The sequence below is a fragment of the Tribolium madens genome, unplaced genomic scaffold, assembly GCF_015345945.1.
Source record: "Tribolium madens isolate multiple individuals breed KSU strain unplaced genomic scaffold, Tmad_KSU_1.1 Scaffold_1;HRSCAF=32;Tcas5.2_LG8, whole genome shotgun sequence".
Lineage (NCBI taxonomy): Eukaryota > Metazoa > Arthropoda > Insecta > Coleoptera > Tenebrionidae > Tribolium > Tribolium madens.
In genome coordinates, this window is record NW_025400984.1 from 5535021 (window position 1) to 5555012 (window position 19992).

General features: G+C 31.2%; 1 protein-coding gene across 2 annotated transcripts in view; it reads right to left on the reverse strand.

Annotated features, from left to right (window-relative positions):
• The window catches only part of LOC123004377 (cGMP-dependent protein kinase, isozyme 2 forms cD4/T1/T3A/T3B), a 60107-nt gene that overhangs the window by 20522 nt on the left and 19593 nt on the right, over positions 1 to 19992 (reverse strand). Inside the window, exons 1-2 of one of the 2 annotated variants that reach the window (XM_044397618.1) lie at positions 10695 to 10839; positions 7534 to 7925 (exon numbers count right to left, since the gene is read on the reverse strand). The exons of the other annotated variant lie outside the window; for it this stretch is intronic. Of the exons in view, the coding sequence (XP_044253553.1) occupies positions 7534 to 7907 (374 nt within the window). The 5' untranslated portion in view covers positions 7908 to 7925; positions 10695 to 10839. Of the gene's footprint in view, positions 1 to 7533; positions 7926 to 10694; positions 10840 to 19992 lie in introns of those variants that run through there. 2 annotated transcript variants of the gene reach the window in all.

The window sequence follows — 19992 nt, forward strand, 5'->3', positions numbered from 1 at the left end:
AAAATAAAAATCAATTTGGCTACCGGAGATTTGCAGATAAAAACTCTTGGACGCCCACTTGTCTTTTTGCTTTTGTGGTGTTTGTTTCAGTGTTAAATTGGACGGGTCTGATTGTTGTTAATTGACGCATGAATCAGCATGCAAACTGTTTCTTATCTAGGATTTAATCGAAAGATGACCTTTGGAATGAGCTGGAAAAGTGTTTTTCGCGTCGATAGAGTGGAATAATTACTAAGTTTAATTCCGGTTTGGTTTGAAAAAATCCGTAATGTGAAATTAATTAGTGGAAGTGCAGCTGGAATTGAATTCTTTTTATTTTTCTTTAGACAATTTAATTTTATGATTCGTGTTTTAGTATGAGTAAAAAGGAAGAACCCTTGGATCTATTACAGGAGTGATAAAATGGTGTTAAAACTAAGATATAACCTCAGTTTTAATGTCCAATTAACTGTGGCAATTAGCAATTCTTGTTAAACTTTAATACTATAAATGTGATCATAAATAATTATGAAATATGTACATGTTGGTACTTGTTTGACTGCTGAATTATACACATATTAACATATTTTAATAAAAAATGAGTATGACAGGTGTTTGTTTTAACACATGATCGATAGTTTGCCAAATTGTTTCATCTTAGAAAATTTCCATTATTGGTTTTATCGGTCGACGATTCTGTCCTAAAAAAATCTAAATTCTGTGTAAAACACTCCGAAAAATTTTCAACCACGATTTCACCGTCTGTCACAAATCAGACATATCAACTTGTTGTCAAATAAGTGTCACATAAATCAACTTCTTTAATTACGTGGACCGAAAGAAATATGTACGGAATCGAAAGTTTAAGACATAAGAAATAATATATTTTGTAACGTACCAGTTTACGACCGAGGGAATGAAATCAGTAATATATTTTTGGTGAAAATTATACGGTTGTGCTAAAGTAATAAGTACTTCCACAACTGAAACCATTATTATTATCGACTTTAAAACAAACACAAAATGTTGAAAAGCAAGGTAATAACATGCGTGACTGTGGTCATTTTACAAAAACTAATTTGACAACAAATTGGTATAAATAAGTTATTTTACGGTAAAATGGGAAAGATGATGTGCTTTAGTTTTTTGCTTAAAAGACTTTGTATTTCATTGGCAACTTATGATGCATTATCACTGAAGTATTTTGATCCATCAATAACAAAGATGTTAACCACTGGGACAAGTGATTTGTACAGCTTGAGCTTTGATTACAAATTTTTTAAGATCTATTGTAATGATTAATGAAATTAATTAGCTTAGTTATTTAACAGGTGAGAATATTCTCACCTGAGGATGACCACTTTATGGTTAAAACGCGTTGTGTTTAAAACAAAAGTTTGGTGTGTCGGGTTTAAATTGTGTTTGTGTTCACTTAAAAATTGCTTTATGATGACCAAATGAAATATTAATATGACTTGTATAAATTTAAAAAAATGTTTGCAGTGAACGAAGAAATTTTCAAAGCAATTCATATAGAAAAAGATTGAAATTAACACAAAACAATGAATTAATATGTTAATTATTAGATTAGGATCTAAAAATTATCTTTTGTTTTTCATGTTAACATTTTGCATTCTATAGGTATTCTTATTATATCTAAATTTCTATACAGTTACAATAAAAAGACCTATTTAATTCTTAAGTTTGTGTTCTAGAATAAAATTATAATTATTTTTATTAATGTCATGATTTGGAATTTTCTGGTCTCTTTATCTTTACAGGATTCATATTACATTATTTTAAATTCATCAGTTGTTGAACAGCATTGAATTTTTAGGAGTGACCAATTTTAGTTTGCAACTTTTTAGTTTGCAAGTTTTTAGATGCACGGGCGTCCCTAGTTGTTTTCCTTAATTTTTTCATTCCTTATTATTTTATTTCAAAACACTTTTTAAGCTTGTATACATATTTTTTTTTAAAGTCAGAAAAATCTTATAATAAAATTACGTAAAATTGTAATTGAACAAATCATATACAGGGTGAATATAAAGTATGGAACCAAGCGGTTTTATTTTTAATCATTGGCCTCCAGCAAATAATAATTAATATAAATTAAAGTAATATAAAAAATGTGATCGTATTTTCAGAACGAAATTTTGTTTTGTTTTTGAGTTATGCGATTTTTTTTGTCAAAATTTGTAAAAAAATTTTTGAAAAAATTAAATATAAAGCGGATAGTTGTAATCCTTAGAGTATAGCTTTTATGAGAAAAATGATTTTATATTGGGTTGCCATTTAAAAAAATATATTTTTTCGTAGAACTCAAAAACAAAAGGAAATTTCTTGTTAAATTATCACATTTTTATAGTACTTTATCACTCATCAATTAGTTTTTTTTTTAAATAAATAGTTCAAGCAAAAAATGTTTGGTTCCATACTTTTTATTCACCTGGTAGAAAACATAAAAGTTTTGTCTGGCCCCGAAATAGAATTTTATTTGTCCCAAATTATCAAAATTTATTAAATTTACGATTTACTTAATAATTAATTTAGTATCACACAACCACTATAGTATACTTCCCTTGGCTGGGAAGTGATTTATGTAGGATTGACAACGTTACGAGCCTATCAAATGTCAAAACGCAATTTGTTTGCATATCAACTACGTCAACAAAACATATTTTATTATTTGAAAAACAAACATTTATATTTTATGGCAGCTACTTATGGTAGGTAATCTATAATTTTTGGGCATAACTTGAGAGTTGCAAAAAACTGCTATACATCTAAATAGGTTTCAAAGATATCACGTTCTGTTCTAACTCGTCAAATTTCTGTATTACAAAAAACCCAATTAACACTTATACTTTATGGGAACTACTTATTTGTTATAGTAGGTAGTCTAGATGCTGTTAGGTATCAACCACCAAAAATACAAGCTTCCTTACATGTCGTACAATTGTCCGAACCAGTTCGAGCACCAAACTGGTGATTTATTTCTGATTACAGTTCAGTGATTTATGTAAATCAATACAATTCTATTTTATGTTACCTTTCGGCCCGAAGGTATTTACTAGAACCTGATTTTGGACGACCAATTTGTAAACAAAAAAGAGTTATAGACACTACAAATGCCTCATTTATGTCACACTAGTAAGCGATAGCGAAATAATTTCCAAATCGGTCTTAAATCCGAAAATCCGACTTTGAAAAAACTCCCTTTCCGCTGTTCTTCCAAGGTAATCTGGCAAGATGCCGCCAATTAGGGCGAAGTGAATGTGATTTATAACACATACCGACAACGTATCGTATTAACATTCAAACTACATAAACATAAATCATAAAAACTAATAAGCAAATTAAAAATATAATAACGATAAATAAAAATCTCGATAAAGGATGTCATAATCTCCGTTCCGAAAAAGCGCGACGTGTTTATACAACAGAATCAGGAGAAATAACCAAACAACAATAGTTCTAATGCTTTGTATGTGATTCAATTAATCATAAAACGAGTGCTGAATAGAGACGATATCGGAAAATCTAACAAAACTGGTCGCCGGCCAATTACGAACCGATAGATTTATCACCGATGTCGGCGCCTTTGTGTGAATTCTTCATCTGACAACGCTCATGAATATCAATGCCCAGGTTCTTGGTCATAAAATTGCGCTCACGCACTCGCTAATCATTTTATCTGAACACGATCGCACCCACTTGGGCCGAACCGAAAATGATTGCAAAGATATTATCAAGATTTTGATCAAATTGAAGGAAACCAAGCAGAAGCTTAGTTCATAAAAGCTTGATCATTCAAACTGTGTGTAAACTATTTCAAAAACGATCAGCTCGCGTGCTACTAGATGGAACTACTTGTAAAACCACCGAGTCATTAGTGTAATATTACAGAGTAACAATTGATCACTTTTACTGATATCAAACACATAGCTTTTCACTATAGGTGCCATCTTACAAAAAATGCAATAACATTTTTCGAAAACCAATATAAATAAAACGAAAAAAATTATATCATATACTAATTACTTCTAAAAAAATAATAAAAAACACTTAAGAATCGTAATTTAAAAATATTTCATTTACTTTTATTTTTATAAAAGAATAATTATACAAGTTGTGTCATTCGTAATAAAAACCCTTACCGGCGACTTTCAGACGCAACCCAAAATACATTCTTACAGACAACTTGGCTTTTATGTTTAAAAAATTTAGATTATTAAATTTAAAATTTTTGACAGTGTTATCAATTCTGCTTTTTTTCCTTGAATTCAAAATGTACTCAAAAACTGACATAATCTTGATAAATGGAGAATGACAGAAAATGCTGTAGCTGCATCTGTACCGTCAAAGGTACACCGCAGGACGCCAATTTATAAAAACTGTCACACATGTTTATATCTTTTAAAAATTTCAAACAGGACATCAATAACGCTTAGTGGTATCTGAAAATGTATTTTGGATTTCGTCTAAAAATCGATTAGAGGGTTTATATGACTCACCCTGTATGTAGGTATTATAAAAACAAAGCACTTTAAAAAAAAATGTAATACATCCTTTCTTTCCAGACTGTACTTTTAAAGCAATAAAATCACTAGAAATAAACACAAAATAATTGAATTTTTGTTTTTTCGATGTTGCAAAAACCACCAGAACAACCATAACATACTACATAAAATAGAATATTTGCCATCAAACGATGTCATCTCATTATTAAAATTAATCTCAGGAAATATTTTTATCACAGATAAGTGTTTGAAAGTGTGTGTACTCATGTGTACTCAAAGTAGTAACTGCTTGTAAACAAAATACATAAATGATCACCAGACGTCCAATAAATTTATTTCACGTTCGGAATAATAATTATGTCTTCAAAATTGCAGATTTGTCACCAAATAAATTGTACCAGAACCTTTTTGCGATGCATGTTTTATTTTGTTGACACCATCATTGTCATCTAATAGTTTAACAATGACTATTTAAGAACAAATCTACTTTAAACACAACTTTTTTAATTGATTACTGATTACGTTTTCAACTTTGAATTTTAAAAACGTATGATTATAAAATTATTAAAGATAGATTTTTTTTAACATTAATCTCATATTCCCTGTGCTTTATATCTACTTGTATGTTTCATAGCCACAAAAATATTGAAAACAGTCAAAAAGTTTAGAAAAAAAATCATTATTACAAGATATTTTATTTTGTACTCAATGTTAAAGAGTGCTTTTATCAACTAATTTCAATAGATAAAGTAGTCTTTTATCGTCTAGTGAAATAAAGTAATTTTTATCTACTGTTTATATTTTATCAACTAATTTCAGTAGATAAAGTAGTCTTTTATCGTCTAGTGAAATAAAGTAATTTTTATCTACTGTTTATATTCAAGACATTCTGGTAGGTGAGTACAAAGAAAACGAAAAAAAACGAAACATAATACAGGACGATAAATATTGTTTATCTACTCGTGAAAAAAGTCCACTCGTGACTTCGTCACTTGTAAACTTAACCTTTTCACTCGTAGATAAACAATTTCTTTATCGTCTTGTACAATAAATAACTAATTTAACAGAGCGCCCAGAAATATGGTAGCAACTTTTAGACAAAGTGTCACAAGACGGCACTTTCGAAATGCCAAATTTGTTCAATCTTGCAACATTAAATTTTTTAATTTTTTCAAAAGTCATTTTTCGGACAATCTTTACTCCCTATTTATGCACTAAAATTTGTCGAGATGTTGCTCGAAGGGTTTAGTTATCATTGAGCATAATGGAGGTCAATTTGAACATTCTCAATAAAAAAATTGAATGTTTTACGTTTGACAATTAACATTTATTTATCTCAATTTAGATAGCGGCGTTGCCATGCATAAAAAAGGTCTCTGTAAAAAAGTGTCATCTTGTGGGACCAATTGAAAAACTTGCTACCACATTTCTGGGCGCTCTGTACAGTTATACAGGCTGTAATATAAAAAACGCCCCAAGCCATAATTTCATTACTTTTAAAGACGTTATAATACCTACTTTTTTGTTCAAAGTTGCAGAGTTTTTCGTTATCAATCGTTTGCTTGTTTAAGCTAAGATGTATAAAAATATTCTATTCCATTAAACACTTTCTTAAAAATGTATTTATCACACTGCCTAATTAGATCCCCTCCCAAATAATCAATATAAACCAGTCAAATTTGCGATAAAATTAACGAATACATTTAATATTTAGAATAATTATTCCCTCTTTAACAAAAAAAAAATATGTGATCACTAATGAAGAATGTTAAAACTAATAATAATTAGTTCGAAGTCTGAAAAACTCCAGTGTTCAATGTTCGATGTTACAAAGTTTGTCAACAATTTTATTGATTAGTTTCATGACAAGTCACCGTTCTGTATGCTAGTGAATTATTTCTTCAGATAACTTAATGGATTTAGGTGTTCTAGATAAATCGGACATTAAGCTTTTCACTTTTTCTTCAACACTTTATCATTAATTATAATTATTATCGCCACTTATTTAAATAAATTTCAAATAATCTTAAAGCAAATTGTGTGTTTAAGACGATAAAATTGCAAGAGCAATTTTTCATTTTGATTTAAAGTAAAAAATTAAAACAAAACAAAAAAGCTAATATATCTCAAATTACTTTTTATTTTGACACAGCAATTTGGGAAATATTCCCCGTGTTCAAAAATTATAGTAAAAATCAATTCTTTAGGCATCCAATGCAGTAAATGGTACTTTTATGAAGAGGTAAATTGAATTCAAGTTGCTTTAGGGTAATTTCATCTCGCAGAAGCTTTTAAAAACCCTTTCATTTTCCGTTTTATGTAAACCCAATAACAGTAAATTACTGAAACTTGAAACACCTGAAATGCATTATTATGCGCCATAATCCATTTTTTCCTCCCATTTATTACAACATGAAACGGAAATCATCCGACATTACGACGGCCGTAAAAATGAGATCAAAAACTGGTGAATTTTTATGTGATGTCAGAGCAACGACGATATTTCGTCGCTTAAAATATATCTTCATTAAATTTTATCACCAGAGATTTTTAATAGACTATTGAATTTTATTACTCGAATAACAGTAGTTAACTGAATAAAAAACAAACGGAATGCTAGAGAAAACCTCATAAAGTGATAAAAGTCACTCTAGAATCGACGAGATTTTATTTTAATTTGGTACTTTTCACCGGTATGTTTGTTTAATAGTCTCATCAAATAAAATAAAAGCGGCCAAAAATTTTATCTTATCTTAATTGTAAGGTGGGACGGTTATAAATAAGTCAACGCCATTTTGAATTTGGCGTGCATTTTGTGAATATCGAGTGTAACACTTTTATAAATGTTGAAAGAGCCACGCCTGAAGTTTGTCGTCAGCATCCTTGAAAAATAAATTGGCGTGTAAGTATAAGCAATAGAAAACTATTAAAAACAAGTAATTAAATAAATCGGGTGTTTCAGCGTGTAAAAACAAACATAATAAATAAAAAGTCAAAAATCATAAATTTTATCAATCCTTTGTACACTTACGTCGCCGATTTGGGAATTTTCTTGATTTGCAAATCCCCAAACTCGTCATTGAGAGGCTCAGCACTGATAGCCTGCCTCTTGATCCTTGGTTTCTCATCACCAAGAGTCAACTGTTTGGTGATAATCTTCTGCGTAATCGGCTTGACCACCTGTCTAAACTTATCAATCTCGTTGTGCAAATGCTTGATAATCGCATCTTTATCATCCAACTCCTTCTCCAACAGCGCGATCGTCTCCTCCTTCAACTTCAACTCCCGCGTCTTGTCCTCCAACATCTTCTTCAAGCTTTGCACGACCTCCGCTTCACTGGGCGGCATCTCGGTGTGGTACTTCCGACGAGTTAGCACTTTAGTGATGAAGTTGTAGCAACTCATAGGTCCATTTTAAGCACACTGGAGGAAACCAAAATGACCCTTTTGCTTCCCGAAAATTCGGATCGTTACGCAAAGTACCATTGACCCTGTTTCGCGCAAAATTATATTCTTTCAGCGCACACACTCCGATAATTACGAGATGGAATTTCGCAATGAAATTTTAATCTGAGCGAAATTGCGCTTCAACACGGATCAAGGATGAGGCGAAAAACGGACGAATGTCAGTGACGCAAGATATCCGTTTGTTCGTGAACGTGTCCTTGAAAAGGTGGGCAAATATTTGATTTTTTCGTTTGGTTTTACTGTTAGAGACAATTAGACGATTTGGTCAAGCTTCCGAGAGAGCAACAAAAAATATTTAATGTCTTATAGAAAAGAAAGTGAGTCTGGATTAAGTCATAGCCTTACTATTGAGGTTGAATTATATAATTATTATTAATTAAATATGGCGTTTTTAGTCATAAATGTTTATAAGTTTTTTTCGATCATACAGCAGTTGAGGTCAATAGAATACAACACTTAAAAATATTTCATCAAACATGTTGAAACAGTCGGTTTGTATTAACAGTGTGGTAATTTGAAGTGTACCCAATCTAACAATTAGGTAAATTATAACAATTATAACTGTTTTCCGGTAAAAATATTAATTACACAAATTGTTGTTATTTCTAAAACTGAAAGTTCAAAACAAATTTTAATCAAGGCTTAAAAAAACCGATGAACTTAAAAATATGTTTCAGGGTGAGAGAACAATTTTTTCTCACTAATTTTCAAGTTCACAATCTTCTAGCATCTTTCAATAGCTATAGTAAATTTTAAAATTAAAAACATTGTTAAAAACTTTTTAAAGTTACGGGTACAACATAAATTGTTTTTAAAACTTCAAAATTTGAAAAAATCGGTAAAATAGAACTTACTTTTCTCGAATTTTTTTTATCTTGAAAACAGAATGTATTTACACAAATTATTGTTATTTTTAAATCGATAGATTTAAGGCTTAATCAAGTCGATTTGTTTTCTGAATTTTTGTATGAGGAAACAATTTCAAGTGAATTACTAAAACGTCATTTTTCATTAACATTTCATAAACAAATAGTTAAAAAAAATCCTCAAAAACCATTCAAAATTTCTCAGTTCATTAATGAAAGCAGAAGAGATTCTATTTTTTTCAATTAAAAACTTTAATTAAATCGACTTCAATTAATTGTCGTAAGTCCAAACAAGAGATAGTCTAGGGGTCGGTTTACAGAAAACAAATTAAAAATTAACTTGTTGTTAAAAGTTAATGGGCGATTAACCCGTGAATCTGAGCATCTGGTTGGTTCAATTTGGTCATGTGATCAGTTAATCTGACTTTTGATTGCAATTAACTTCTATAAATCAACACTAAGGGTGGGTTTACAGAAAGTGAATTAAATAAAAATTAAGTTAATCGCGATTAACTTCAAAATCCTGAAATATGATTGTTTGTTCATCAAAATTCAACCAATCACATAACGAATTAAATTTAACTGTAATCAAATATTTAATTCGACTACTATAAACCCATCTTTAATGTTTTTGGTTTCGTTTAATTTTAGAATAACTCCAATAAAATTAAAAAATCCAGTGTGCGTTTTCACTTTTATTTTGAAATTGTGAACGAAAAATTTTAAAATTTCGTGTACACGAAGCTACACATTTCATAACCAAATAATCGTTATTTAACTATAATTTGACCACTTGACGTTGCTTTAAAATGTATGACATTGTTTAAAACCGAATAAATCTTGAAAATAGTCTATTGACATATTCATTAAATCCAGTACGATGTACTTCCAAATTTACTCTATTTCTTAATAACAGAATATGTAAACATTCTTCAACACAAGTCAATTTAGTGAGAGCTCTCGCATAAGTCGTAATTAAGAAGCCATTATTACGAAAAATGCCTTACACTTTGTTCATTTGATTGGTTTGTTGATTTGGCCATGTGTCTATGTGTGGAACAACGCCAGAAAAGTTCTTAATAAGAGCAATAAAATTAAATTAACATTGAAAACCAGACGGACCTCTGAAAATACGTAGGCGTTCCATCCAACACAATACATTTTCTTTTATGGCGATTTAATCATTCCGATCTACCAACAATTACAACTTTTTTCGTGTAAATCCCTAGCCACGAATTTTTACAATTCCATTTGTAAACAAAGTAAAACATGCCAAGTACTATAAAATACAAGCAGTAATCATCTCATTAGCGCAATTTTCAGTAAACCCACCGAAAAAAAAACCCACCAACGTTCCCATGCTGACCACAAACTAGTTTATCTCCTTATCGACCGAACCATAAAATGTTCGATTAAATTGAGTCCTAATAAACGTCGTGACATATTCTAATTGGCCAACTTTCGTTCGAACGAACCATCCACAATTTTTTTCAATAATCGCACTCTAATTACCACCGTGAAATCACTAATTTATGTAGGCATTATCAAGCCGAAGTGTCTCTTGAAAATTTATTTCGCCGGGACTTTAATTTATGCTAATACACACCTGCAACACGTCAAAGCGGGAGCTTACCAGCAGTACCGACAACCGAAAAATTTGTCAAACATCAAAAGCACCTGCATGAAGAAAAGGTGAGCGCACTAGACATTCGTCCGGACAAAAATCACATGATTCTCATTGCAAAATGAGCAATTATGAGGCTAATTCGAAGGTCGGCTATTTCCAGACTCAACAATTAGCTCCGAAATTTCGAAAATTGGTTGGTACGTTACGTAACGGCACGCAAAAGGGCCCTACCGTCACTGGGTCCAAGGCACTTCACTCAACACGACGAAGGATTCTAAACCGTTCGAGTGCGGACATGAAACTAAACTCACTTCCATTCGGAGCGATTTACACGGGGCTAGGAGGAGCGCGGAGGTGGATTTTACCATTGCTTGGAAAAATGTCAAAATGAAGATGTCGCGATTCCGGACGAAACGGGCCACAAACCAAACACCCTCAAGCTGGTAAACTTATCTGATTCAACACCGGATGATGTTATTACCGAGAATTACACACTTCGCACATGATGCATAATTTTGAAATATGTTGCGGATAGTGCGATGGCAAAGTCTTTATTTAATTACGATGGTAATAAAGTCCATTCAAGTGCGTGTGTGCGGATGTTGTAGACGAAGAAAATTGCTCTTGATTATAAAGTTTTGTTAGATTCAGATTGAGGCGAGATAAACTTCGTTCATTATTTCTTGAATATTATTTGCATAAGTGTTTTATTATGCACCATCGATCTTCAAGACTCTTTACACGGCTTCTGTCGGTGATTAATAAACAAATGCGTTATGTAAACGACGTAAAAACAAACACAAATTTATTTTAAAAGGCGAACATTATTTTTGCTGCCGGTCGTACTAGCAATAAACTTTGCAATTTCGCTGCGATGTGGGCAAATAAATAAAATTCAACACTGGTTGAGGTGTTTTCTAACTATTTCAGGCACGTACGAGTTCAACAACGCATACATCAAGTGTGAATAAAATTATAAAGGATCTAGAAATTCCGTGTTGAAAATTTATGTAAACGATTGTGAAATAAACAAAAATGATAGACAACGGGCCAAAATGTAGGAGTATGTGACACATAATGGAAGTGGTTAAAATTAGACTACCTAATAATATTTCAGTGTGCAATTTCGTTGGGGCCAGATGCTGTTTTATGATTTCCGAAAAATTGAACTAAAAAAAATAAATGGTCGAGTAGGAAAAATAACGTACATTATGATTATGAATAAATGAATATTTCCATTGTTATTCTCTTTAAGTAACTTGACAAGCTATCATTTAGTGAATGTGAGATGTAACTCTTATTACAATACATGTAATTGATGTAATGATTATTGCGATGATTGAAGGGCGCTAAATGTTATTTGCACTACCTGGAGCAAATAATAACTGAAATTTGAATCTTATCCAATATCTAATAATTTTGAGAATCATATAAACCAATTGTGTTACGTTTTGTAAAAATAAATTATCTATTTGATAATTAACTGCCATAAAAAATATAGGATTTTATAAAAATCTTACCAATAATTGAAGTTTTGGAAAGTCTATCGTTCAACTCACCTGTAAAGAAAAAAAAAAGCAATAAATATCAAAATAAAGAAAAACACTATTGCTTTATTAATAGCAAACACATGCAGAGTGTGTTCGACATGACTGACAAATTATTATGAATAACAAATTATTTTCCTAAGTCACTTTTGGACTGCATAGAAACTCCAAAATACTCCTAAAATGTTAAGTAAAGAAACTTTTAAACCAATATCAAAACTAGAGAATAGTATTTTATCTGAGTTCACAATACAATTTATTGAGATTTTCACACTTATTCATATAGTGTGTCCCAAGTAATAAACTTAACTAAGACAAGATGTAACAATCTTGAATCGAACTGATATAGGGTGATAGGATAAAATTCCCCAAATTAAACCATTTTTCAAAATAAACAGTAATTTTGTAAAATATTGATTCCAGTGTTTTAAATTTTGGTAAAACTTGAACAACACTTTTGTAAATCTACTGAAGTCTTATGGATCAATTGCTTCTAAGTAAAATTCTTTATTTAATTATAAAAATGCATTAATTAATGTAAGTTAATATTAATATTTGCACAATAATAGTTATAGTTGTCATTGAAAATATAATTTCGAGTTCTTGATCCTAATTCTTCCAAAAGTATTTTTTTTTGTTTTTATGTATTTCTATCGTAAAATTCATACATTACACTCGGGTAATATTTCCCAATTATCCCTCTTGCATGCCATCCTTGAATATTCGCGTTTTTGACATGCACTCGAGATATAACTACTGAATACTTCCGAAACATAACTAGATATTAAAAAATAATAACATGGTGACAAATCTAATAAATGAAATAAAAAACTTAACACAAAACTGGACATATTCAACTTAAAAAAACTTAATGTTCTTGTACACATGACTGAGAAATAAACTTTTTCTTAGACCAACCAACTCCCACGCATTTGTAATGGAACCACACCACTTCGTGCACTAAATCATGTAGAAAAATTTCTTGGAGAAGTTTAGGCAAAGGATGTCGTCTTTCCTCATGTGTCGTTGTTGCTTCATTCAGTTTTTATTTTAAACAGTACTATTACCATGAATTTGAAGAGCATTTTTATATAGACTACTATTGAGTTTTGCTGGTTTTTGGACACCCAAACTTTTCTTGTCGGCAACATTTTCTACTAATTTGGGTAACAGAGCAATTCTGTAAATGCAGGTTAGTGCAGGGATAAATTTTTCTCCTCGTAAATTTATATGTAATAACCATCTCTTCCCAGTATTTTTTTCCAGTGTTAAACTGGTGTAAAATTTTATATTTTTTTCTGCCGACTAAAAAGCAAGGTTTCTAATAGCTCTAAGAGTGAACCCAAAAAAACATTCGGATAGTGTGGTTTGACTCATGAATGTGTCAAAGTAACGTCGATTTAGGTATCTCATAATCGCGACTGCATTGATTTAGACCTTTTTTTTCTTTCTTGTATGCTTTTAACCCTAGTTCTAAATCTTCTACAGACCACTTTCCTTAATTTTAATACCGTACTGTTTTATAACGTAAACAGCTGACGTTAGGTCGTCTACATAAAAGGTTTTAGCTACTCTGGATAGACAGCGATAACAATTAAGAAAGTTAGAAAAATTTGGGTGGTTAATTTTGGGCTCTTTTGCCCTATATACTTTTAAGATAAAAATATTCTAAACATATCCAACATTTTCTAATGAACTGAAAAGTAATATCTTAATATATCCATCAAACATTAAAAAAAAACATTTAAAAAATCCCCTATAAAATTTCATTTAGAATATGTTCAGTAAAATTTTTAGAAAAGAAATGAATTTTAAAAATTTGTGTTACAGAATAAAAGTCAAGTATGCCTGGTATTTTGATATTTGTCGATGAAAAACCTATTATATTTTAACTTGACCCACATTTACTTCCTTTTCTCTTCGTTAAAACGATACGTTTTTAAATTATCAAACATTCATTTGTGACATTTCCTTTAAAAAGTTGAACAAAAATGCAAAAATTGTTTTTCAATTAGAATTTCCAATTGAAAATGTGTAGAACCTGTTTGCCAAAAGCAGTCTCTCGGTATCATTTCTTGCAACCAATCAGAATCAGAGGTCGCCTTTATCCACTCTCGCTATATTTTCTTATCCCCGTTCCATTAGAACACGACCTCGCCAACCATCAAGAAAACAAAATCGCACACAACCTTGCGCAGATTATCCAATTAAAATGAAATATTGGCAATTTCAGGTTAAACATTTTGATCGGATCAGAAGCATTTATTTCCATTATACAGGGCGTCAATTGTGCGATCGCCGGGAATAAAAAAGGCACCAAAAATTAATGCTAATAGCCCATCGGTGGGTAATGCGTCCGGTCGTGATAATAAATGCGATAATACTTTATATGTAAATGTCAAGTCGGATTATTATTATTAAATCCGGATGAAAATCTTCACATCCGATTCTGGTGGCCTCGACACCAACCCGATTTGAAGCCGATGGAAAAAACTAATATTCAGAAAGATGAGCAACATGTGTACACTTGACACTTTACATTTTTCTTGTTTATTGAGATTACCACATTTTTGTTGCTTCTTCGTTAGTGTCGAGAAGAGATGATAAGTTGGGACTTGTTTGGATTGTGGAATTTATGTAACTCGAGATTCATATTTTGAATACGACGCGACGTGTCTTAAATGAATTATTTCGTGATTCATTAGTTTTAATTGAAGGTAATTTTTATTTACGGCTACAAGTTACTCACCTTGTTCTACCATTTTTTTATTTCACACCGATTTTATTTAGCCACGAATAAGGACGCAAACAAGAATTGCAACGCTCCTAATTATCCCGTCTGAAAGTAGCGGTACTTCCTTAAAGGTCCCTTCATTAAAATGTACGAAGCATCTCTTTCAATCCGATACAAAATCTGATTTTGATGCTGATCAGTGTCAGAATAACTAATCCTCATTTCACGTTTTACTGATTTTCCACCAGTGTGACTTCTCTCGTTCGCATATGAGTCAATTTAGAAGCAAACTTCTTTCGTCATGCTCAACGTTCTCGTTATGACAGACCTCTCGGCGGTGTTTCCCATTAGCAACCGGCCCATCAAACCTTATCTTGCTGGTAGGTGGCAAAGTCGTGAAAAAAAGAGAAAGGCGAAAAGTTGTCTCGTTACAGAATTTCGCACTTATGCAATCCCCAAAAGGGACAAAACTGGTAGCGCGAGAAAAGCTCCAGGGTTCCGCTACAGGACATCGATCATTTCTCCTTGCTAATTATCGCCAATTTCGTATTAAATGTATCCAATTAATCTAATGAGAGACAAGTGTAATTGCGACATTACATTACTTATTTGTAAGTTTATGTTTGTATTATGGCGGTGATTGACACGAACACCTCGATGCAAATTGGTACCAGTGAAAAACATACTCTAGATGACAATGGCGATTGTGTCGGCTAAAGAAAGAAACACGCCTTTGATTTGCTTTTTTTATGGGTGTTATGGGCCATTGTTGCGCTTGATGGGAGTCGGGAGATCAAACATTGTGTTTACAAATCGAATGGATCTCCGATGACGAGATTCTAATTGGGATGCTGGAACCGTAATGAGAAAAAAGGGATAATTGGGTTCGAGGTGGACGCTTCGCCGAAATGGATGGAAATGTGGAAGGAATTTCAGAGATGGGTTTTTGTGGACTTGGACAAATGGGAAATGCCACTTGGAATTTCACAAAAAATGATCCAGTACTTAAAGTAACTCATCTCAACATTTTATTTTGAACACAATTTCAAATTTTAAAAAATATTTAATTCAAACTGGTTGCAATATCAAACAAACTACCAGAAAAATTACCAAAATACATGTTAACAAATTTACTTATTTATACATTCAAAAAAAAATTATTACAAAACAGACCTTCTTTTTAGTTTTAGTTCTTTCGATTCCATGGACAATCATGTAACTAAAAATTATTTCAACAAATCTGAACAAATGTTTAATAAAAAAACATTTTTTCTTTTTTCATCTTCAAAATCAATTTATAGCCATACTTAACTTAACTATAAATCTGATAAAGAAAACAAAAAGACAATTTAGACAAAAAAACTGAAAAAAAAACAAATTTCGAAAGTTTTACATATGGTTACTTTTTTTCATCTTAAACGTCAACATTACCATAGCTATACGTAAAAGTACAGCCCTTTATACAGGGTGAGTAAAGTGGACGGTCTTGCCGCCGAAAGATACCTCAGACAGTTGCTTACACATGGACAAAGTCCCAAATTTTAGAAAAATTAAATAACTTTTGAACGTTTAAAACAAATTGCAAAAATTAAACGGATTTATAAACCCTAAAAATTCAAATATGTGCAAATATAGAGAGGATACTATTGAAAGAACTTTGTTAAAGACTTCTCTAAAAAAATGGTACACCCTGTATAAGGCAAAATAATTTTAGAAACTACATTTTGGCATCCCATTTGACTCATTTCGATATCATTGATGGTGTAGATGCAATCAAGCTTTCCTATATCAATGACTTACCCACTAGTTATAGCCGAAGTTGTTTCATATTATTCATTCCTTTGAATAAAAATTTCTTTTCTCAATTCCATCTTTTAAAAAAAATACTAGTTAAAAATATAAAAAAAGACAAAAAATTATGTACTAACAAAAAAATCAAATAAGTATAAAAAAATTTAAGTTTGGTTACTTTTTTTTTCTTTACAATGCATTTTAATTTTATCCATGTTTAAGTATAGTTCTTTATTTTGCTCCGTTTTTTCAAAATAACATTACTTTTTTGCCATATTTCATTGAAAAATTAATTAAATTAGTCATAATCCATTTTATTTTCACAATTTTTTAGTTTTCAGTTCTACAGAAAAACATTTCTATACGTTTGATCAATTATTTTGAACAATTTACCGGAAAAAAAACAAAAGAAAACAAGAAACATAACAAAATTAGTCCAAAACCAAAAACAAAAAACCTGCAGGTGTACATACAGGATGTGTTGCAACTCGGGCCTCAGAGAAAAATTTCAAGTAAAATAAGAAACTAAAAACATGCAAAAATGTGTCAAAAAATTTTGCCATTAAGTTTTTGACATTTGACATTTTTTATGTCTATTTAATGATACTGACGATCCTGTATGTTTTTTTTTATAACTACTTAGTAAAAGTACAAAAATTTTGACAATAAAAGCCACAAATAACATTAAACATAGTTACAATTTAGGATACAGCTTCCCTGTTTTCTCTTCTAATAGCATGTAGCCAAAAAAACTTGAAAAATTATTGTTTCAATAGATAGTGTCAAAGTACAAAATCTGATCTCTCATAATTTCGAAATTTTTATAGATAGAATGTTTTTAACATTTTTCCATGTTCGTGGTATCTTACCTTACTTACATTACATTTACTTACTTACTTACATTTTTCTCTGGGGCGCAAGTTCTGACACACCCTGTATAAAGAAAAATCTGGCGTTTCATATTAAAACTCTTGCACTTTGCATTTCCGAAAATCAGTTTTCGTGTCTCGAATCTTGAAATTTTGCAATCTCGGGTCACGCTCCCTTTTCGTTTTTTTCTCTTCAATTTAAATTCGTTTCGTGAATCGGTTTCATCCTCAACCTCGGACGTGTCTTCGCATAAATTCCGACCGTTCACATGGAAATCGTTCGAAAATGAGCGAGGCTAATGCACTTTCGTTATCGCGGCCCGAATGAAAAACACGACGATTCGAAATTTAAATGCGCATACGCCTATCTAAATGTCAATCCGATTGGGCCGCCAAAAAGAAGACCGTGGGCCGATAATTGGACCTCATTCCCCAAACCAAAAAAACAAACAACGATTCAACCCTTTTTCCGAGTTCGTTGCCTTTCTGCCACTTGTGTGGCCAAAAAAGCGCCATCTTGTCGAGTAAAAGGCGACCGGAGTAGTAGTGGTTTTAAATTCGGTTATGTGCTAAGGAGGCCATGGCTTGTGCAAATTAAACCACCTGAGGTCGACCAGAACCGCACTCAGATGATATTGGTCACGGATTGACCAATCAAACTACAGACCATTTTGAAATGTCACGCGATATACAGAGTGAGGCGGTCAGGGCTGGGGGGCACCCTTTAAAATTAAAAAAATCACCGATTCCAAAAGATAATCAAACCATCACACACCCAAAATTTTGAAATGATGACAAAATATCTATTCAATTTGCAAATTGTCACGATAACAGGTGAGAATTATCATAACTAATGATTCCTTAAACGATTGTTATTCTTTGACACAAATACATAATAACAAAAGTGATAATGTCAAGGCAAAAATTTTGCTATTTATGGCAACATAAAAAATTGCTTTTAATGATTGCATCGAGCAATGACTCTGATTAAATGTAGTTTTAAAGAGTCAAAAAACCCATAACATGTCTAACTAAAATTTCAAATAAATCGTCTATTTGCTACGAAAATTATTCACTACATGGATATTTAATGAACTAGTTGTGACCGTCCTTAACCAATCAACGGTCGAGACAAACTCCATTACGTCATATTAGTAGCCACTGATTGGCTAAATTCTACCATTAAATTACGTGTCAATCAGTTTAATACAAAAAATAATAAGTAATAAAATATTAGAAAATAAAATATTGTCCATTTTAATAAATATTTGTCGTACCTTTATAAAAAGTGTGAAAGTCTTTAATAATCCTCGAAGAAGAAGAGTCAAAAAGGTGAGAAGATCGGCCGCCAAGGCGATCAATTACATACCCAACTCTGAGTATCATTGAACAAATAATTTATGACAGCGGTTACAAAATATTCGCAGTCTCAGCAACCAACCGAAGTAAATCAAGATTGAAAAGATACAGAGTTTGTTTCCAGTCATCTGCTTTATCTATTCATGTCTACACAGCATCTTAATTCAATTTGAGTCGTCAGTTTTATTATCAAAGTTATATCTCTCGTATGCAAATGTAAATGCATTCCAAAATGAAAACATGTTATTTAGAACGTGATTACCGTGGTGGTTTGGAATAGGATCTACACCTTGGACAAACCGAAAAACCTGTTTTGATGATGTTGTGCTGCACCGAATATGAATAAATTGTACATATAATCAAGACTTTTCAAGATTAGATTATTTATGTAATTCTCCTCTAATGTAGAAGATCAGATAAATAAAGATTTAGAAAAAATCTAATAAATTTAAAAGAGAAGAAAATCAAAAAATCAACAGTTTAAATTCACAGTTCATTGAGCTAATTAATTCATAACAAATAGCAAATTAATTAAAACAAGAAATCAAATTTATCTTTAACATCGCATCTCGTTAGGAAAAAAATTATGACAAATGTCAATTACTATAACAATAATTATGTGTAAAATTAAAAAAAAAACGGAATCCACAACTAACTGACAAAAAAAGTAAAAAATCAGTAGGATTCAAAATCTCACAAAAATGTATTAAAACATTATTTCCCTACAATACTACTATACAAAAATAATAATCTGGATTGTATCCCCGCGATAGAATATAATATTCCACATAGTGTGGTTGAGAACATAACTTTTTACTTCAGGATTGTAATTAAGTATTTGGGTTCCGAGGTAAGCGGGATTCGAGAGAGCACCAAAAATTATGCTTTTTCGCTTATATCCACAAAACGGTGTTACGAAAAAAATTGTTTTATAAATTAAATTAATAGTTATTTATTAGACGAGTTTGAGTGTAAATCGGACGGATTATTTCACTGAGTGGTTTATCATCCACGAGGTGGAATAAATAAAGATTTATACCCAAAAGAGTTAAATACAACATTTTATTCTTGAATTAGACTCAATAAAGCATAAACTTGCTTTAAATCTGTTAAAAATAATCTAACGTTTCGTATTGAGACAGTTGTTAAAACTTCCTTACACGGGAGAAAAACCGTAAATTTTGACAGTGTCGAAGAATAATAGTTATTTATTCGAATTTATTCGACGA